Source organism: Drosophila mojavensis, unplaced genomic scaffold, assembly GCF_018153725.1.
Source record: "Drosophila mojavensis isolate 15081-1352.22 unplaced genomic scaffold, ASM1815372v1 contig_80, whole genome shotgun sequence".
Classification (NCBI taxonomy): Eukaryota; Metazoa; Arthropoda; class Insecta; order Diptera; family Drosophilidae; genus Drosophila; species Drosophila mojavensis.
Genome location: NW_025318906.1, coordinates 5,458,942 through 5,481,800, shown reverse-complemented (window position 1 = coordinate 5,481,800; position 22,859 = coordinate 5,458,942). Strand labels below are relative to the sequence as shown.

At 42.2% G+C, this 22,859-nt stretch overlaps 1 protein-coding gene across 1 annotated transcript; it reads left to right on the top strand.

The window, feature by feature from the left end:
- Positions 1-1,099: 1,099 nt before the first annotated feature.
- LOC6578840 (serine protease filzig) lies at positions 1,100-21,874 on the top strand. Its single transcript, XM_032730443.2, has 8 exons — positions 1,100-2,185; positions 14,508-14,873; positions 15,033-18,767; positions 19,342-19,528; positions 19,586-19,770; positions 20,517-20,632; positions 20,746-20,865; positions 20,919-21,874. Exons 1-8 carry the CDS (start codon positions 1,951-1,953, stop codon positions 21,081-21,083), a joined length of 5,109 nt encoding a protein of 1,702 aa, XP_032586334.2. The 5' UTR covers positions 1,100-1,950; the 3' UTR covers positions 21,084-21,874.
- Positions 21,875-22,859: the final 985 nt, after the last annotated feature.

Here is a 22,859-nt window from a genome sequence, read left to right as displayed (position 1 = left end):
CCCTTAGAGAAAGCTGACTCGGTTTTTTATTACCTTTATTGTCGATCAATACGCATGGTACGCTAAAACATCATTTAAATTATAATCACTGATCTAGGGTGCGAGTAGATTGTGTGTCGTAATAGATACGCCTGGGAAAAAGTGTTTCGAGCTCGCGCTGAGAGGTGTGAAAGTACTCAGAGAGCCAGACAAAACGTTCTAACCGAGCGAATCAAGATAATGTGCGGCTATGGGACGCCCACGTGCCCGGCATGCCCAAAATGGCAAAGTCAAAAGCCGCAATGTTTTCCATTTCAATGGCTAACGAGCCGCTGCCTGCCGCTGACCACAGAGAGCCAGAGCCAGAGCCAAAAAGCCAAATACACAAAAAGAAAACAATCACAAAGCAACAACAACAACAGCAACGGCAATAACGAAAGTGAAATTCTACACAAAGATCGTGGCGTAGCTCCACCACGCTTGACCAGCCAAGTGCCCGGCCCTGGCACCGGCTCAGCTTGACTATGCTAATGCCTACTTTTTACCTCATTTCTTATTTTTTTTTCTTTTTTCGCTACGCCAAGCCTCAGCAGCAACTGCAGCGACGTGTTCAAAGACGTTGACAAACTAAGCTCAGTGAAATTTGGGTCAAGGAAATGCCAAACGACAGGTTAGAGGCCCACACACACACAAACGCACACACACACACACACAAGCTCACACAGATACATACGCATAGTCGATGACAGTTATTGCTATGCTTGTTAGCAATTTTGAATGCACTAATTGCCAAGTTTGTCTCCTGAGTCTTTTGTTATTAGCCATGAACGGATCTAGCAGTGGGCCAACAACCTTGCTTAACATAGCAGCGCCTGCGAAATATCGCAGCATGTAAATCGTGTGTCCAGGCCACAGCGAAAGCTGCAAAGCCCAAAAGAAAATCTATTGCTGTCAACACGGCTGTCAAATTGCAATTATGTGACGCAGTCTGCAACAGTGAGTTAACAGCGAACAGCAGCAGCAGCAATCGCAGCAGCAGCAACAGCAGCAGCAGAAGCAATAGCATATGTTAAGCTGCTAACGGAACAGTCAACTGAGCTGCTCTTAACCGCAAGCGTTCGCTGTAAACCGTTTCAGTTGAGTTTGAAACGCGCACGCGTGCGGACGTTGCCAGCGTATAGACACACACATACACACACACACTCATACAGAGAAAGCACGCTAACAGTAATATATATAGCAGCCGAATCAGTAGCCCCAGTAGAAACCAAAATAGAAATGTTTACCATTTAAGCGACTCGCGTCTCAAACAAAATACTCGCACGTACACGCGCTCTCAAACAAAACTCTCTCGCTCTCTCTCTCTCTTTCACTCGGTCGATCGCTCGCTCGCTGTTGGCTCTCTTGCGTTAAAGTGAAAGTTGTGCCACACAAAAGTGGCAAAGGTCCGTTATCTGTTCGGCCAGCGCTGGCAAACGGGCAGCGCTGACAATCAGATACACGCGGAACGTTCAGTTGACCGGACGCATGGCGCTTCGATCAGAGCCTCGTTGTTAGCAACTGTAACAATTCGCCAATCAATTAAACTATATATCTATTTGCATAAACAACAGTGCGCTGCAACGAAACTTCCATAATTCAAAGTGCTAAAGCTCAAGAAAATAAATTTATAAAAAATAATAATAATAATAATATTAGTACGAAATTCATTGTAAAGCTCGTGCATGAAACGCGTTCGTTGCCTAAGTCTTTTGTTTGGCCGTAGCGGTACATTTGCATGCGTGTAACTGTGTGTGTCCGCGTGTATGTTTCCAATTACAACATACGACAATACGCTGTTAGATTTTCGCACTCGACCACATTAAAAAAAAATAAAAGAAGAGAAAAAACAAAACCTTTAACTAAGTGGAAATTCAGCTGGCAGACGAAGCGTCTAGCCGGAATAGTGTCCAGCGACGGACCAAAGCAGACATGTTTAAGTGGGTTATGCCGGCGTTAGCGTCGCGCACAAACGCGACAACAAAAGCAGCGGCAGCGGCAGCGGCAGCAAGAACAACAAGAACTACAGCAACAATAACGACAACAACAACAACAACGATAACAAAACGGCAACTACTTTCCAACGCTTTAACAACTTTAATAATAATAGGCGCATTATTTGTGCAGACAACAAGTGGATTTAGATCAACAATTGAAACGAACGGCGGTAAGCATTTATATAGATCTAGAAAACAAATATATACACATACATATATGGTACATATATGGTACATCAATTTATATAGAAAGTTGACAATAGAAAAGTTGGCAAGAATTTTGTTTTATTTTCTTCTTTTTTTTTTTCTCTCTCTCTCTTTGAACTAAACAATTGAATGAAAATCAATTTGGCAAATTGCTAGCTCATGGCATACAATTCTCGATGAGACAAATCGAAGCGTGTCACTTCGACACTTTGAAGGCGAGTGAAAGCACAAGCTGGCAGGCAACAACAATAACAACAACAACAACCACAGCAGCTGCTGCTGGTCTTGACAATGGCCAAAAACGAAAAGCGCAAAAAAAAAGTAGCTAAACTGTGCCTTTGTGTCAATTCCAGATGAAAAACTTTTGGCACAGAAAATGTGACTTTCCATATATGAACACACATAAACACACACACGCACACTCTAACACACACACACATGCTTGAAGAAGCGCAACGCACTTGGCATTTATTTGGTTCATTTTATGCTACATTACGAAGACAATGTTTTGTTTTTTTTTTTTATATATATATATATTTGCCAGTTTGAACTATTCAAACAAGCACTAGCTGTGGCCTGTGCGCATCTCTCTATGTGTCACACACACTTTCTTATGGCAGTTTTTTAGCGAGTCGCTTTCGTGTTAATTGTTGCCGATTTAAAAAGTGAAACAAATTTCTAATGTGTCAGGTTATTAGCTGGAATCGAAGGCACTGGCACAAGCTATTGAGTTTGAGACATTTAAGCTGCATAGCACAAAAATATCTCAAGCTGTGCTGAATTCGCTGAAAGCAACGTAAGAAAACAAAAGGCTTGGGCGACAAACTTGAGCGGCAGCAAACAATTGACTCGACTTGACTTGACTTGACTTGCAGAGATGTGCCTACAATTAGAGTATGTGACACAATTAGCTGTTAATCATGTGGCACAATTAGACCAAATTATGTTGATCTAGCAAAAGACTTCCTGAGTGAAAATTATGTTAATATGGCGAGACTTCCTGAGTGGAAGCTGTAGAAATATTAATCAAGTTAAGAGTGTTGAGTTAGAATGGAGATAAGAGCTGACTGATTATTGAAAGACAATTGAGAGCAAATTGAAGAAAATCTAAGAATGTTGAAGCTCATTATTATATATTTTGTTTTTTGTTTTTTTTTTTTTTTACTTTATATTAACTTTAATCATTTGGAATAAAATTATTATATTCTGCATTGAAGTATAGCAATTAATTTTATAATATAAAGATTATCCCATAATCGACAATAACAATTGATATTAAACAAGTTCATAAAGTATATAATACGACGAGATATAAATCATATAAGCAAGATATTATACTCAAATTTTGTGTAAAAGAATGTAAAAAAAAACAATGGAAAGTAGAACTAACACTTGTTATCAATTAATTTGGCTAAAAATTAATTTAAAAAAAAATAAATAAATAAAATAAAATAAAAATGATTATAATAATAATAAATAAAACTATATTCAAGCAAGGTGATTTTTTAAATCACAAGAAACCATTATCATAAATAAATATATTATATAAATTTTAATTGAAAATTTCCATTAGAAAATGAATAAAAAAAAAAATAATAATAATAATAAATAAAGCTCAATTAAAGCAATATAATTTTCAAAACCACAAGCACCCATTATCATAAATAAATATATATTATATAAGATTTAGTTTAGCATTTCAATTAGAATCTGCTTCAAGCACAGCAAGCGACGCTTAGGTTATTAAACTCTGAGCCCTAAGCAAGGTTTACACACAGCTGAAGTTTGTTTATGCAGCTAACGTTGTGAAAACTTCTAGCCAAACACAAACAGAAATATACATATACATACACACACACATACACACACACACACAGATGCAGCTGCTATGATCAAATGATCAAATCATTGAACAAACACTTTTGTAGGTTGCCATAGCTAGAAAAGAAAACGCAATGCTTCCGTTTTGCGGGACAAACTTTGCTGCGTCAGGTCAGAGACAGCGAATGCCAATCATTCACACAATCTATCATTAACAACAGATGTGTGAGTGTGTGCTTGTGTGTGTGTGTGTGTGTGTGTGTGTGTGTCTGTGCTGCAATTGTTGCTGCATAAAACAATTTTCAATTTCTATTCAATTTTTATTTGTACAGAAAAAGAAGAAAAACCCGCGGCTCACTGTCCGAGCTGATTGCGCGTGCGAAATGAAAATGTCTTGGCCAGTAGCCACAACAACAACAGCAACAACAACAATGGCAAATTTTGTACAGGTTCTGATCGCAACGTGTGCCAGTTAGCGTCTGTGCACTTGTCGGCCCGCAGTTGACGTTGAGCTTGCGGTAATTTGCGGCTCACTCCACGCTTCACACAGATACACACAGAGAGCTACTGCCTGGAGGCAAGAAGCTGCAAGACTTTGCCAAGATTTTGCAGACTGCAGTCTAAAAGGCAGCACAAGTTGCAGTTGTTGTTCTTGTTGTTGTTGTTGCTGGCAGCAGCAGCAGCAACAGTCAATCAGTCAGTTAGTCAGTTGCCTCAGCTGCTCGTCGCTTTGTTGGCATCGATATAATTTTCGAGATCACGTTTTTACCGCTGCACGGTCAAATGCTCTACATAAGCAAAATGCCATCTCTTTCAGTCTCTATCTCTTGCTCTTTCTCGCGCCCTGACTGCCTGACTGTCTTGCTTCTGGCAAATTTTTGTGCTTAAAAATCAATTCAGCTTAAAGACTTTTTAACTTAATTTGATTTTATCCGCATTATTTTTTCTGTAAGTTATTTAAATTGCGCATACGCAAGGTTGTTTAATTTAATTTCATATTTCATTTCATTTTGCAATTAATGTGAAAGCGACATTTTTTTCGGTTTTTGTTTTTGACTTTCTTTCAAACATTTTTCCCACAAACGTTTACCACATCATAAAACTTAACTCAATCGCATTAAAAAACAAAAACAACAGCAAAACTGTGACACATCATCAACATCAAGTGCCCAGGCCCGTGTCCAAGAAGCATTTCACCAAAGTCACATAAAACAACAAAGAAAGAAAAAAAAAGAAGCTCACACTCGTTTATCACATGGCAATTCAGTTGCACTTCCTCAGCCCGAGAGCAGAGCTGGCAAACTATTAGTGCATGCCAAACAGAAGAGTGTCTAAATACACATACCTGCTCATACCTGCTCATATCTACTCATACCTACTCATTGGCGCTCATTCACTCGACTCACTCCACTCACATTTTTACCCATTCGTCACCATTTGGCTGGCTACTTAGTTTATCTTTTAAGCTCATCAAGCTCTCATTGTTGGCCTAGAGTTTTCCTTTTTGTAATTGACAAATTTATCGACTTGTCAGCAGAGCTTTTGTTATGGCTGCATCTAACAGGAAATACATAGCAAAATGTCGAATGTGTATTTGTGTTTTGACATGTTTGGCGGTGAAAGTGAAATGCTCTTAACTAACGATTGGCTGGCTACGCTACTTCTCTCCTATGTTGTTGTTGTTGTTGCTGTTGCTCTGTTGTTGTTGGTAGTTACTTCCGTTGTTGTTTGAGTCTATCACATATTCTTTTTACTTTTTTTTTCGCATGATATTTGCATAGACATTAAATGTTTGTCATTATAAACCTTTTTCCGTGTGTGTGCATCCAAAAAAAAAATTTAAAAATAAAGATCTTTTGTTTGCCTCTGTCGCTACCCCTCTCTCTCTCTCTCTCTGTATGCACTGCCTATCGATTGCTATTTGGTTATCGATTGGAAATGAGGCTATTGCCAAAAATGATGTCATTTATTGCGGCCGACAACTTTCACTGCGCGCGACGCACAACGATCTTCTTCAGTTTAGTTTAGCTCTCCTCATATTTGATTTGATGTTCAAGCTCAGCGTTTTGCACTATTGACATAAAAGCTTAGGATCGTTTTCCCAAGACCCCCCCATCAATTGCATTCAGTCATTGCAGCTGAGCGAGGAAGAGAGAGAGAGAGAGAGAGGGGTAGGAGCAGTGGAGATGGGAATGAGAGAAAACCTTTTGCACAGCCATCCTCTACCTGCTGCGCTCCACGTCAAACTTTTCACTTAACCAAAAAAAAAAAAAATTCATTGTTCAGCAAAACAATACAAGTAAAAATAATTATCATTTCCAAAGTTCTTATCATTCGAATGACCAGGCAAAAAATACACATACATACATACATATAATAGTGGCTATAGGATTAATCATCAAAATAAAAGTCGTAATGAAAACAAAACGGAATTCATGTACTTACCCACTGTGCACTGAACAATAAAGCAGGGCAGCTAAACGAAACTGGCTCAAAGAGCAACACCAACAACAACAACTTCCATGATATCTTTTCATAACTACAGCTGTGTGTGTGCGTGCGCATGTGTGTGTGTGTGGTGCTGCTTGACCAAAGGCCCGGCCCGGCCCCGCTCAGCTCGGCTCGGCCTGTTTTTGGTGTCGCTGCGCAACCTGTTGGAGTCGCAGAACACAGACGGTGCGCGGTTGACACTGCGATTACCTTACAAAGTGATGCCTGCGTGAGAGAGAAAAGAGAAACAACGCACACAAGTTTCAATGAGAATGCAAAGAGAAATACATATGTATTGCAATGCACACATACACACACACGCACACATAAGTCACGCACTTTCTGCTTGACCCTGGACAGCACTTAATTCACTCAAAAAACAACAAAAAATATCACACTTTCACACTTTAGCATTAGGCAATCACGACAACTTTACAGATTTACACATTTTTATGCCATTTACGCACTAGAAACTAAATTGACACGCGCGTCAAAATTTTTGGCAACTTTTTTAATTTTCGATGGCCGGCTTAAGCTTATCGATAGGCGATCTCACCGCGATAATTGCATTTGCTTGCACGCACGAGCGGCTGGTATGCAGCTCACACGCAAGTGAACTAGTTCAAACGCATATGCTTAATTGCTGTGCAACGAGCTATGTACTAAATTTGATATTCAGAATTTAGTATTTATTTTGTTGGCAAAATACCAGTTGCAAGTTGCAGCTTGCAAGCTGCTGCAGTGCATGCTTAATTGAGTTATTTATTGTCGATAGTCGTGCCGCACTGTGCATTTGGCGCATCACTGTTTTGCGTTCGCCTGTTTTATCATACAGGTTTCGCAAAAATAAGAAAACAACAACAAACAGGCAATTTCCCATTAGAATTGCATGCGTAAAATACGTACAACTTTGTATGAGGCAGAGAAATATGTGAGTGCGTGTGTGTGTGAATGTGTGTGTGTGTGTGTATAAAGCAACTGTCAGCAGTGGTAGGCACTTGCACATTCACTGTTACATTACCGGTCTTTTCGGTCGCCGCAATATTATTTGGGTCACTGTTACAATTTCCACAGGTTGTGCGAGGGGTGAGGGCGACGGGGGAGGCGTGGCTGGTGAAGGCGACGAAGCTGCTGCCAATGCGAAGGCTGTGCCAATTTCAGCAGCGACGCCGATGCGCAGTCGGGATCAAATGCGAGCATCTGCATAGCATGGGCATGAGCATATGTGTGTGTGTGTGTGAGTGTGTGCATGTGTGTATTCGACTTTCAAATGCAATTTTATGTAATTCAAGAGGCACCACCGCTGTCTTCCCGTTTGGCGTGCTTTGCTTTGCGTGCAAATCGTTTAGATGCATATAGATGTTGCATGGCACAGTCCAATTCACAAATATTCCAATCAGAGCATGCAACAAGTTATGCTTAATATGTTGTTTGCTCCAGCTGTACTTGTTTTGTGTTCTTAAACAATTCAATTAAATTGCGATTAATAATTGGGTAACATTCTGTTCCAGCTCAGCTGGCAGCTGGCTTCATGGCGCTGCCACTGACTATTTGCAGCCACTGTGACCCTGAGAGATCCGCGATGTACGGGGGTCAAATACTTTATTACACAAATACGAGGGAAACCAAAATAAAGACTGCAACAAAATAAACATAAAGAAACAAATTAACTTTCATTTTTCAACACGCAAAACGGAAAACTTCTTGCGTGACATTGCAGAACGAGATGCCAGAGAAAGAGTGAGATAGCTAGCTACTGGTAATAGTAGCAACGAGTCGCACGTAAAGCCCATTAAAATTAATAAAAAAGAAGTTGAAGATGAAAGACCAAACTATAAAACAACAGCTACAAATCACAAAACAAATTCAATTTAAACAACTCGACGAAGAAGAAGAAGATGAAGAGGTTGGGAAAAAACTCTCGCTTTAGCTCGTCGAATGATTATTGTTGAATTTGTTGTCATAATTAGTTGTAGACCCAAATCATGCGTTAGAGGTTCATAAAAAAAAATCAAAAGAAAAAATATAAAAAAAGATAAGCCAACTGTAAACAGTTTTCCTTTTGTCTAAGAAAAGTGAAATTAAGCTGAAGCTGTTGGATGAAGGGGACAAAAGTGGGGGCTTCATCATCTTTTTTTTTTTTTGCAGTCAATTCGGGGGAAATTTTTACTGTACATTTATAATACTATATTTTAAAAATTCAGCTTTTTTAAATTTCTAAAAATTGTATTTTCTAGTAAATGCAACTCTATAATTTACATAAATGTAGAACAAGAATTTTTCAACACTTTCACATTGCAATCAGAGCAAATAAAAATGTATGCAAAACCAGTTAGGAATACTATATAGAAACTCGATCCAGCACGTGCGATTGCATGTTAACATATAATTCCATAAAACTCCTAATTTAGATTTTTTTTTAAAGAAATTCTATAAACTTTTTTTTTTTGTTTTGTATTTTTTATTTTTTGCAACGCTGAGCTAATTGATCGATAATAATTTTCCATTTTACCGTTAAAGCGCCTCGTTTGTTTACATTCTTTTGGCTCGAAAACAAGTTCTTCGAAATTCGAACTCTCAGCCACAGTTGGGAAGCTGCTCAGCTCTACCTTGCTCTGCTCTGATCAGCGCTGCTCTGCCGCGGCCTGGCGTGCAGCATATTTCATGATTTAATTAATTTTCGTCGCTCTGCGTGTGTGTATGTAAAATTTCACTGAATGCGTTTTAAATGCAGCCGCTAACTGTTTACAGCCAAAGCCATTTCCCATTCCCCATTTCGAATTGAATTTCGTGTTTACCAATTGACGTTCGAGTTGGAACTGTATCTGGAACTGATCTTAGTTAGAGTCGAGTGTGACACACAGCGGTAGCAGCTATTTTTTAATATCTTAATTAAATATTGAAATTCTTATTACTGTAGCTGTTAGACATTGATTATTGAACTGAATTCCAATTGGATCAAAGCTAAGAATTAGTGTTTCATACTCTAGTGTTATCTCTCTTCACTTTTATCAGCCATAATGGCATACTAACACATAGCCGTAACCATTCCAGTTCGAGCTCGAAATCTAATTGGACGTTGAGCTCAACTCTCAGTTGAGTCTGACTAGAGCATTTAAAGTTTGTCGCACAGCAAGAGCTCATCATTGATGATGTTCGAACCGAGCTCCAATTGGATTTCAAATTGGACTCAAGTTGTTTAGTCAATGATTCTTTTGTAGCAGACAAATGTTGCTCATATTTTTCATCTATTTTTTTTGCGCTATAGATTCATAATTAATGATGCTGCGCAGCCTGTTAGCTCATTCTCAGCTGCGTCTTTTCCTTTATGAAGCTGATTAAGATTTAAAATATTTAAAAAGAAATAAAGACATATAAATATATACATATACATGTATGTGTCTCAGGCATTTGACACACTTACGCTTAACAGCAAGTCCAGAGAGCGTCGCAGTGTGTATATGTGAATGTGCATGTGCTTATATATATATATATATATCTGTGTGTGTGTGTGTGAGCCGGCTTTTTGCCCGCTCTCAGTTGTCACAATTGCTGTTGCTGTTGCTGCTGCGATGCTGTAACCCATTTTGCATGCAAAAACGTTTCGATTATGACGCTACATTGACTTGAATTTCTTGTTGCGCCAATTAGGGTCACAGTCTGTCTGATAAGTCAACACACCACCGCACTGCATAGCATGCCAAATTGTATTGAAATCCAAACCAAAACGAAAACCCAAACCCAGACCCAGACCCAAAAACCAAATCACAAATCAACTTTAAGAGTCACGCGCGCTCAGTTACGTTCGCTCTCGACTCATTCTCTTTGTAGCAGGTGCGCCCCAAAAAATAAATAAAAAAATAAATAAAAAAGGAAAAAATAGATAAAAATATTTAATGCTCATGCAGCAAACACGTTGAAGCATTCTTTGCATATTTTATGAATAGCTAAATCTCTCCCTCTCCCCATCTCTCCCATTCTCTCTCACACGCTCTCGCTCTCTTTTATGTGACTCCACTGAGCCATGGAGTTGCGTAAAGGTCACAATTTACTAGATTGCGGAGCATAACGAACGATACTTCTTAGAGCTGTTGTCTGGTGTGAGAATGAAGAATATTTGTCAAGCATTGTTCAGTTTCAATGGCATAGCTCTACCTAGTTAACATATTTATTATTAACAGAGAATAGGAAATTGAGAGCGGGAAACTAATTTAAATTACTAACTAATTTAAATTATTTGCTGATTTAAACAATTTATTAATTATATAATAAAAGATGTAAATCTAAATATTTCTATACGTATATCTTATATCCATATAAACTAATATATTGTTATGAGGCATAGACTTAACTTAGTTATATATTATATATTTATTTTATTTTATTATAGTTTCTATTGAGTAATATTATGGATAAATTATTATTATATATATATATATATTTTTTTTTTATACATAATAAATAGATCCCTTTGTGGGGAAGATGAGTTTTGCTGAAATATTTCGGAATATATACGTCTTTCTAGCTCCTCAACCGGTATAGATTTAACCACTCATATGCATTCATTCTCGGCCAACTGACTTTATATTCTAAATTTCATGTTTCTATGCGAACAAGCAATAGGATAGCAAATCGGACAATGACCTGAAAACTAATACACTCCAAACACTCCGTGAACGAGCATTTAATTGATTGAACTGAGATATATAAAACATCTCTTGAAATATCTACTCTGATTTTTTAATTTTCTTATTTTAACACTGTCCACTGCTTAAGTTCATTGCTTTATCGCTGCTTCTGTTCTGCTACTAATAACAGCTTCCACACACTCGACATCATCTGAGCTACTAACTGATCGACTATCTTGGCCATTAACAAAGCAAATGTTAGCCCTAATAAATTACCCAGCTTAGAGCAAAGCAGATTATGCCAAACTCCATAATTAAGAGACAGTCAGACGAGCAGAGAAAACACAACAGGCAGCAGCGCGCTCTCCACAGTTATGTTAACAGCAACAGACTCACTTTGTTAACTCGGCAACAGTTAACAGCGCTGTTGTTGCTCGCGGCAATTTCACATCGTTTGTGGGGTTTACTAACTTTTAACGATTGTCGGAAGAATACTTCAGCGCACTTGAGTGTCGAATCATAAAAATGCGAAACGTCTGCAAATAATAGAGCCACAAAGAGCAAGTAAATTAATAACAAAAGGAAAAAAGACAACAAAAAAAAATTAGAAAAAAATTACAACAACAGAGTAGAAAAACGAAATCGTTTATAAACTTGCGGACGAAATGAAGAAATATAAATCTTAAGAAAAAAAATTAAATAAATAAATGAAATGAAATGAAATGACCAAGTCAAACAAAACACTATCACTTTTCGCAATTATGGCTTTTTTTGTCTTGTGTTTATTTCGTGCGGTTGGTGTTGGAGTTGGAAGCTACGGGCGCTACGTACTGGACATTCTAATTGGAGTTTTTGCTGTTGGGCCTCTGATAACTTATTCGCTTTACGTGTTTACTTTCACTTGAACTTCATTTACTCTTGGCTTTATTAAAACGTTTTGAAGCAGGAGCTGCAACAACAGGTTTGCTTTAAAGTTGCCCCGCGTTGATGGGCTGAAGAAAATCAACAATTGTCAATAAAGTTCGATTGAGCAATGGTGAATTTAATAATGGGAGTTTATATTTTCTTATCTTACTTATGGGCAGTACTTTTAAATAAATCTATACTTAGTATAAAGTACACTTAGTAGGAAAAGAAGAAGAGTTAAGAAGGGTTACGAGTTTATAATCTGATAAAGGCAGGGGGACGAATCATGGACAGCTTTGGATATGCTAAGTACAGAGAAGTTTCGATTTCAGAGTGAGTCGAGAGTTAGCAGAAGTCTCCGGTTAGAAACGAGCCCTAGAATGAATCTCAGCAATTTATATGTAGAATATATCGAGCTATCTCTCTCTCTCTCTCTCTTTCTCACTCTGTCTTTTTTTGAGTTCCTTGCCTATTAATATTTAGATAGCATCTTAAGAACTTAAACAAAATGAGGTTATGCCACCAAACCGAAGTATGCTTTATAATTATGATGATAAAAGGTAGAAGATGAACATATTTTCAATTCAAGGTATACAAAAAGAGTCAAATATTTTTATAAAAAGTATAAAATTAAAAAGAAATTATATATTTTTATATAAAAAAAAAAATAAGAACAATTTTAACTTTATCATCTCAAGAGTTACTCCAAAATTACTTTTAAGTTTTACATGCAATGCAACAAATTCTTTATAGTTCACGGAGCCCCTGCTATATAAGGCTATATAAGCAATACCCAATAGAAAACTTTCTTATGCTCATGATTAACGTTCTTTCACCAAATAATTAAAATATTAAACAAACACAAGAGTTTTTGCTCGTTCAATTCTAAACACTTTCAGTTCTTCTCACTGATTGTCAATTAATTTGTTTATAATTCTTTAAAAATGATTGTTGCCTAGCATTCTAATTAGCTTTCAGACGGTTTCCGTTTCCAAACCCAAAGGCTTTGGGCGCTTCAATCGACAATCGACAGTCGAGAAATGGCAATCGGAGTCAGGCAACTGTAAATAATTGGTTTAGCTAGCGAAAATTAGATAGTTGAGAGTGGAATTCTTGAAATGAAAGTGACATTTTTTTTGGGAAACCATAAACCGAGCATTTAATTGCGTTATGAAGTAGCCGCAGCAGCTCCAAAACGGCTAAAAGTCGCTAAAAGCAGCTCAGAAAATAATAATAAAAAAAAATCCAAAGCCAGAAACTCAATTAACATGAGAAGCAAGCAGCATTGGCAATTGGGGCCAGACGAAAGGCAGTTGCCAAGTGAAAGTGCGCAAGTCGTTGCCGTTGCCGTTGCCGCTGCCTTTGCCGTTGCAATGTCAAAGTTCAAAGCCAACTTTAAGCTGCTGTTGCTGCCAGTGGTGCGGCTGGTGGTGCGGCTGTTGCACTCTTTGGTGTCTGCTTTCCAGCTCATTTGGCAAATGATGTCGCGCGAGGCTGCATTCAACCCACTCAGCTCATTAGCAAATTGAAAGCGAGTTGCAACTCACTTGACATTTGGCCGTTTATTGATTTGATTGCCTGCTCTGAAAACTGGCACCGGGTCTCACTTGATTTTGGCAATTAACACCTCAAGCGTCGGCTCGATGCTCCACTTGCCGGCTGCGTGCTCCCATTTCCAAAGAAGCTTGTCAAAGTTTGGGTTTTTCGGTTTTCGGGTTATTTTTTTTTTTTTTTTTGAGAAATTGGAGCAGCTGCGAGTGCTAGATTCTTTGGCTAACCAAAATCGTTTTTTTGTGTGGTCGCAATCAATTAACAATTAAGTTGCTAATTAAATGAAAAACAAGCACAATTACATTTACAGCTAGCCCATAAAACGCTAGGCAACCAAAGCCAGTAAACAACTCTATTGATAGAAGAGAGCTTGTCCTGATTGAATGAACGAATCGAATGGCCATGACTAACTAACTAATGGCTTGGATGAGTGGAGAGAATGAATGCCTAAGACTAGAGTGGTAAGGGTTAAGGTTGAAGGTGAATGGGAAGAGCTGCTAGATTGATTGATTGGGCAATGAATATATTGAGAGACAGAAGATCCTTTTTTACGAAGATATGACAAGATGGAAGTCCCTTATTTCCATGAAGAGATAGGACATCAAAGTTGCAGAATAACTAGAAAGACGATAATAGTCATCTTATTGGGTTCAAGTAGATCTTTAACAAAAAAGCTAACAGATAATACTCTAACTAAATATATACCTATGAAAACACTAGAACAACTCAAGTCTAACTCAAATAATGAAGCTAAGATAGAAGTTAAGGACTCTCTTTACTCGCTCCTATAGACATATCTCAATATCGCCCTTAATATAATATGCTTTCGATATCATTTCTAATTCTCCCTTCTCCATCTCTCTCTCTCTCCCTCTCCATCTCTTCGCAGCTGGTCGTAAGCTGTTTGGCGGCTATCGCATTACGCCCAAACATTGTCGCGCTACCAAGACGCTGCCCAGCTCGGATCCACGCTCCAATGGCCCCACCATTTGCATGTTCAATCACGAGTGCGCGCAACGAGGCGGCGAGGTGGTAGGCGCTTGCATGGATGGCTTTCTATTTGGTGCCTGCTGTCAGATACCGCATACCCATGAGTTGGCCAGCACGCTGATCAATGATGCACAGAATGCGTACTTCCAGCAGCAGCAGCAAAAGCAACAACAGCAGCAGCAACAACAACAACAGGCAGCAGCGCAGTCCTCCTATGAGAACTATGGAGAGCAGCAGCAGCAGCAACAGCAGCAGCAGGAGCAACAGTATCAACAGCAGCAGCAACTGCAGCAGCAGCAGGAGCAACAGTACCAACAGCAGCAGCAACAGCAGCAGCAGCAGAAGCAACAGTACCAACAGCAGCAGCAACAGCAGGAGCAACAGCAGCAGCAGCAGGAGCAACAGTACCAACATCTCAATGATGAGCAGCCCGCACAGAATCAACAGAATCTGGATAAGGTCTATCAGCAGCTGGGCAGCACTGTGAGTCTGGGTCAGAGTGTGCAGCCTGCCGCACAGGACGAGCTGAGCTATGCCAGCAGCTCCACAGAGGCAACCAATTCACAGTCAGCCAGCGTGGAGTTCGAGCAGGAGGCGGAGCTGCAGACGAACAACGATGCGGTCAACTCCAATGAGGTGAAGCCCACGGATCAGCCACCGTCCATACATGTGCACAAGCATTCCGTGAAGATCAATACGTTCTCATCGCCGCCAAACAATGATGATTTCGTCATGCAGGTGCTGGCCACGCTGCCGCCGGAGCATGTGGATGACATTGTGACCTTTACCACGGAGGTGCCCAATAAGATCTCCAACGGCCATGTGGAGCACAGCAGCTCCGAGTCGAACAGCTTCGAGGAGATTGCAGCCACCAAGGCGCCAGTTAGCACGCCCAGGCCGAAGCCGCAGCCCAAGCCGCAGCCCAAGCCGCAGCCCAAGCCACAGCCGAAGCCTCAAGCGAAGCCCCAAAACAAGCCCCAATCAAAGCCTGTGCCACAGCTGGCCGAGGTCATGAAGCGACCTGTGCAGCAGGTGAAGCCCAAGCCAAAGCCCGCCAATCTGCATAATCACAATCATTTGATACTGGATGGCGGCGAGTTCACGCACAGCGATATAACGCATCCCGGTGCTGATGCGGATCTCGTCGAAGATCTGCAATTCTCCACGGGCTATGGACCACAGCCAGTCTATGTGCAGCCACCAAAGGAGCAGCAGCAGCAGCAGCAGCAGCAACAGCAGCAACAGCAGCAGCAGCAGCAACAGCAGCAACAGCAGCAATCGCATCCTGCCTCTCAGTCCTACATCTCGTCCAGCAGCACGCAGCCCACCGCCGCAGCGGATGATAAATATATTCTGGTGCCCACCTACAACAATGAGAAGCGACCCGCTACCGTGATGCAGAGCAATCCCACCACTGTCTCGTCGATCACCACGCACGTGGACTCCATTGAGTCGATCATACTGCAGCTGAACCACAGCAGCCATGGACCCAGCTACAATGTGGTTAGCCAGCAGACGCCGTCATACAACTTTGCACCGCAAGCCGAGCACAGTGAGCCAGCGGCTACGGCTCAGCCGTCCAGCTACTATCAGCAGAACGAGAACGAGCAGCAGAACGATCTGACCAAGTCGCAGGAGGTGGAGCAGCAGCAGGAGTACGGCTATACGACCGAGTTCAGCTATGACAAGCTATCCGGCGAGCAAGACGTTTCCACGAATAGTCAGTCCGCCGAGCTGCCCACGCCGCGTCCCACCTACAGCGATGATCAGTCCGCCGTACTCGAGGAGCATACAATGCCCGCTACGAGCTACAATGATGCCATGTCGCCGCAGGCTCCCCACACCTCGGAGTTCAACAAAATGCCCGTCATGGGCATCGCCTATCCCGTGGATATGTCCTACATGGAAGGCGACTCGAATCAAGCGGACAGTGAGCCGTCCGGCTATGGACAGCTGAGCAGTGCATCGCTCGAGGGAAATACTGAGATGAACTTTGAGAAGATTACGAACAGTTATACCGAGGCGCCCCAGCCTTCACCCGCTTATGTGCGTCCATCAAGCGGCAATCGTCCGGTGGCATCCTACATCGGCATGGTCACCATGCAGCACTACAATGATGAGCTGCCCCCCGAGGTCTCAGTCTCCTCACACACCACCAAAGTGCAGGAGCAATACGATGAGACCTCCTCCGGCTATCAGCAAACCGAGAAACTGGTCACAGCCAGCCCAGTGCCCACGGCCAGCTACCTGGCTGCCACGACAACGACGCAGGCCCAGCGTCCTCAATACGATAGCCACCAGGAGAGCTCCTCATTACGTCCCGTTTTGATAACAGCCAGCCCCAAGCCACGCCCCAAGCCCACAACAAAGCGTCCGCCGCCGCCCAAGAAACCGGCAACGCCTGCAACGATCATCAAGAAGAAGCCGGTGCAGAGCGAGCAGAACACGCGCAGACCGGCTCAGCCCAGCAGCAGCTACAACACCGAGGAGTCACCCGTTACCCACATACAGATCAAACAGCCTGCGGGCAATTACAACCAGCAGCAACAGCAACAGCAACAGCAGCAGATGGAATCCGGTTATGGACAGGCTCCGATTCAGAGCTATGATCAACCTGCAGCAGTTTCCAGCTCCGGCTATGGTCAGGAGCAGCCCGCTATGCCCACTGTCAGCTACGACCAATCCTCATCGGCTTCTGCTCCAGGCTACGATCAGTCTGTCACGCCTGCAATCAGCTACGATGAGCCAGCCTCTCCAGCAGCTAGCTACGATCAGCCAGCTCCAGCTCCAGCTCCTGCACCTGCGCCAGCTACATATGCCGAGTCCGCTCCGTCGGTGCTCAACTATCACGAGCCGGCGGCCAGCTCGCCCACGCGCAAGCCCGTCTCCTCGAAGCCCATCTCCACGAGCTACGTAACAGGCCCGACCACTCCGCGTCCCCCAGCCACTGTGGACTATCACTACGACAAGGTGCCGCCGCTGTTCATGGCCGATGACAAGCTCGATGCATTCATACAGAGCACCGCCGAGAATATCTTGGGCTCGACGCCGGGCAACTACCAGGCGCCGCTCTATGCCACCGCCTCGACACCCATCCACATACAGCAGCCCACGAGCAACTATAATAGCCACAAGAAGCCCGGCTTTGTGCAGATCAATATAACGCCCAAGCCCTCCAAGCCGACGGTGTTGATCACGCCCAAGCCCACCACCATCAATGTGGTGCCAGCCAACAGCTGGGATGACACGAAGCTCGGCTCGACCACCTCCAACTCGTACATCTATGGGCCAGTGGGAACGCGACGTCCCGGCAATACGCCGTCTGCGGTAAGCTCGAATGACTTTGAGGATCCGGGCTACTTCGGCATGCCCGCTGCTAGCAGCAGTCCCGTGCACCTGACCTACACACAGTCGACCACTGAGGCGATGTACGGTGTGCCCTCGGATGACAAGCCCGCCTTTCCGGGTTACTATGGGCCGACGCCCACATATCCGGCATTCTCGGTGCCCGGCGAGAAGGTGGGCCAGGTGGTCGAGGAGACGTACACCTCTCCCAATGATTTCGTCAACTTCCCGCCGGTGCGCAATCCGAATCTAAACATGTCCGCCGCCTCGAGCGCCGTGACCAGCGATCTGGAGCTAGCCACGCCCTCCTTTGTCGAGGACACGGTGCTTAAAGACAAGATGCACACGCTCGTCCACAAGCTGGTGGCCTCATTGCAGGGCAACTTCGAAGCGCTGGCCGACATGATCGACGAGACGAACAACACAGCATCCACGTACTCCTCCGGCTTGGTGAGCACCACCAATGTCAACAAGAAGACCACACGCAAACCTGTGCGCGTCGCCACCACCTCAAAGCCGAAGGCAACCACCAAGAAGCCTGTGACTCGAGTCTCCACCAAGGCGCCCAACAGGAAAGTTCCGACTACTACCACACGGAAACCGGCAACGCGTCGCCCCAACACCACAACGCGACGTCCCAGCTCCAAGAGGCCAACGAAACGTGTCACGACGACAAAGACCACGGCCCGACCCATCAGCGACGACGAGTTCACCGATGAGGAGGACGAGGAGGATGTCAATCCGAGTCCGCACGAGAACGAGATCGAGCAGGGAACGCTGAGCTCTTACGGTGGTGCCAACGGACGCAAAATACGTAAGTGTTGAGTGTTTGTAGCCTGGACCCCGAAAACAAACTGTCTATCTATCTCTATTCTTTGTTTTCTCTCTTGTCTCTAATAATTCATGCACACATTACGTTCGTTAACCCTTGCCAACTAAATCGATTAATACCATCCAATAAATATCCATCCCTGCATTTTCAATCATTTCATAAAAAATAAAAAATAAAAAAAAAAATAAAACTATAGCACGTCGTCGGCTCAAACGGCCTGTCCACAGGCATCGCCATCATTGAAACCATCCATACGCTATCCACATAGTCACATAGCTAGTTCTTAGTAGCCTAATGAAACCCAATTTCCCTAGTCCCCGATCCACGTAAAGTAGCCTAGTTAGACTCCATTCCCTTTCCCTGATCCGTTTCTTGCCTCGTCCCGCAATGATTTGTCCCCCCGTTTCTCTCTGTGTAACTATTTTTCTGGCTGTTCGTCAGTTGCTCGCTCGCTCACATTTGATACAATCGTTCGTTCGCTCTCACTCACTCACTCGCTCGCTCGCTTTGTGAACACTCCCTACTCCTAACCTCACATTTCACTCCCCATCAACAGAATGCGGCGTTCGTCCACATGTTAAATCGGGTCGCATTGTCGGCGGAAAAGGCTCCACATTTGGCGCCTTTCCCTGGCAGGTTCTAGTACGCGAATCCACCTGGCTGGGACTCTTCACCAAGAACAAATGCGGCGGCGTTCTAATCACTAGTCGCTACGTCATCACCGCTGCCCATTGCCAGCCCGGGTAAGTTGCTAAGCTAAACTGAGTTTTCTTGTTTATTTAATTTTTGCTCTACTTTAGTTTTCTGGCCTCTTTGGTCGCTGTCATGGGCGAGTTTGATATCTCTGGGGATCTGGAGAGCAAACGTCCCGTTACGAAGAATGTGAAACGCGTCATTGTGCATCGTCAATACGATCCGGCCACGTTTGAGAACGATCTGGCACTGCTCGAAATGGACAGTCCCGTGCAATTTGATACGCATATAGGTAAGTGAGGGGAGGGATTTATGGGTATAACCATGGGGTGATGTTGTACTAAATTAAATATGTGTAAAGAAATGAAAATTTAATGCTTTTAAAATCAATTCCTCTTGCCTGAGACCCTTAAATTTACTGTTCTAGTCGTATAATTAAATAACGCCATATTGTCAAACTCTCCTATTTAAAATAGATGGAGCAAAAAAAGTTTAGGGATCCAGAATGCAAATAAAATATATTACATAATGTAGAAGAATTACATTATGTTGACTACATTCCACATTATGTAGTCAACATTATGTAATTTTACATTCCTCATTATGTTATTCTTCTATGTGATCAACTTTATATTAAACGCAAAATTTATCTAATCCCATTTAATAAATTTAGTTAATTATGTCTACTAGTCGGATACTCCCGACTAGAGCACAACTATTTGCTTTGGTAGAGGCAAGTCCACTGAATAACTTATCTTGTGTCTCAGCACTATATCTATAACCAGAATTGATAACTGAAAATATTGCCGATAGGTCAAGAAAAACCTGAACCTGACCTGACCTATGGGCTTGTTGGACTTGTTGGCATTTCATTCAAAAAAATAGATAAGACTTTAGACCAAGTTGCCGTCTGACGACTATCTTACTTATGTCTCATCAAAGCAATAAACAGTTCAAAGGAAGAATGCCTTCACCCCATTTAATTATATTTAAAAGAATTTCCACTTATCATGCTAATCACGCTCATCTCCCTCACAGTGCCAATTTGCATGCCCAACGATCAGGCAGACTTCACAGGTCGCATGGCAACCGTGACGGGTTGGGGTCGACTCAAGTACGGCGGCGGAGTGCCTTCGGTGCTGCAGGAGGTGCAGGTGAGTGTCTCTCTCTCTCTCTCTCTCTCTCTCTCTCGGTGTGAGCTATTAGCCCATGCTGATTGATTAACCGCTTTACGAACAACTTTTAATTGGCTTTTCGCACGCAACAGGTGCCAATAATTGAGAACAGCGTCTGCCAGGAGATGTTCCACACGGCCGGGCACAATAAGAAGATACTTAACTCGTTCCTCTGTGCGGGCTATGCCAACGGGCAGAAGGACTCGTGCGAGGTAAATGCCGCCATTAGCTATTTCGAAACTTTTTTAATCAACTCTTTTGGCAGGGTGACAGCGGCGGTCCTTTGGTTCTGCAGCGTCCCGATGGACGTTACGAGCTGGCTGGCACTGTATCGCATGGCATCAAGTGTGCGGCGCCTTATCTGCCGGGTGTCTATATGCGTACCACATTCTATAAGCCGTGGCTGCGCAGCATAACGGGTGTGAAATAAACCACGCTCACACTCACACACACGCACACACACACACATTGAAACTGTATATAGAACAAATAGTTTTTAGAGGACTTTGCCGTGGCGAAATGACCTATCGATATATGTACATATATTTATAGATATTTATATTGGATATTTAATATAAATATATGTATATGTATGTTCATAGGCAGCAGCGTCGCTTTCACAAAACTCATAAAATGTCATCCACAAAACTCTTCCTTCCCTTAGTTTAATATGAGAAATTGCAGCGACTGTCAAACTGTGCAAAATTTCCGTTGCCTACTTTCAGGCGGCCACTGAAAATCATTCAGAGCTCGAGCTTATCTGCCCTCTCCCTCACACACTCCAACTCCATTCCTCATACGCAATACTAAGATTAAGGCATATTTATTGTAATCGCTAAGCTTATTTATTTATTTATTTAATTTATATTTATTATTGCCGTTTTTTTTAACGAAACCTTCACTTATCTTTGATTCAGCTAAAAAAAAATTGTTAATTTTCATAGGCAAATTGTTGTTATGTTAAAATGCAAATATGCGAGTGCGAGAGCGCGAGAGAGAGAGAGAGAGATAGCGCATATGTTTTTAGTTCAATTGAATTTATTAATTAATTTAATTTATGCTAAAACCCAATTGATATATGCTATATCTGATTGATATTGATATATAACATATTTATTTATATTTATATATATTTATATGCAAATTTAAGCGTACAAAAACGAACAAAGCGAAATCCATAAACAAAAATATGACGAAATAAACGAGAGTAATCTAAAATAGTAAATTATAATTAATTGCATTTATTATTGTGGAAATGGAAATTCGGTTGAAATTCTCAGTATTATCATTATCTTGAATCGAGCTGTAATATTATTATATCCCCATCTGTATTATATTATAATCTTTTCGTAAACCCATTCCCTATGCTGCTTCTCAAACTCTTCAATTCATCGAGTCTGTGTTCAATACTATATTTAATTCATATAGCTCCTGCATATTACAGTTAGCTCCCATAGCTACAATCAATTTCATATGCCACGAAATATCTTAATGAAACCCCAGCTCAGGAGCCAGTTAACCCAGCTGCAATAATTCCCAGTGCCGCACGGAAACACGGAATCACGGAAACACGGCAAATCCATTTGTAGAAGCGCACATATTAATAAATAACAGCAACGGCAATATTCCGCTGAGAATCAAATCATGTTAAGTAAAATTGGATTTCACAAAACATGAAAAAAATAAATAAAAATAAAAAATTATATTAAAATAAAATCCAAAGCGGGCGCAATCAAAGTGCAAAGGTGAGTGATGCGAACGAACAGGATGCAAGTTGTGCGGCCGCTTTAAGCAGCAGCTAGTTGAAGCAATTTCCGCTTGAAAATAAGTATTTGCAACTGCAATTGGCAGCTTGACTCCCCCGCAGCTGCAGCAGAGCATATGCCATGCGGCAAGCAACAAGGCCAGGCCAGACCAGGCGAAGCATCTAGATGCCTTCCGAGTGCTTTGTGCAATCTACTCTGCTAGCCGGCAACTCTCGATGGCACACGGCTGTCATTGGCATTGGCGCAGCTGTCGAAGGTTAAAAGGATAAGGCCAAGAGCAAGGCCGAACAGCCAACAGTTCTACATACACACATACATAGCTACATACGTGCTTGTACAACATGGCGTATACGTCATGCGGATAATACTTCAAAGCGTTTGCGCCCCAATCGATCGGCATTTCAACTTATTTTTGGCTTGCTTTCTCATTTTCTTCTTTT

Coding starts and splice junctions, on each gene's coding strand:
- LOC6578840 (XM_032730443.2), top strand. CDS start 1,951: ATGTTTAAGTGGGTTATGCCGGCGTTAGCGTCGCGCACAAACGCGACA. Junction 2,186..14,507: donor AACAATTGAAACGAACGGCG/GTAAGCATTTAT, acceptor ATCTCTTCGCAG/CTGGTCGTAAGCTGTTTGGC. Junction 14,874..15,032: donor ACAGCAGCAGCAGGAGCAAC/AGTATCAACAGC, acceptor ATCTCAATGATG/AGCAGCCCGCACAGAATCAA.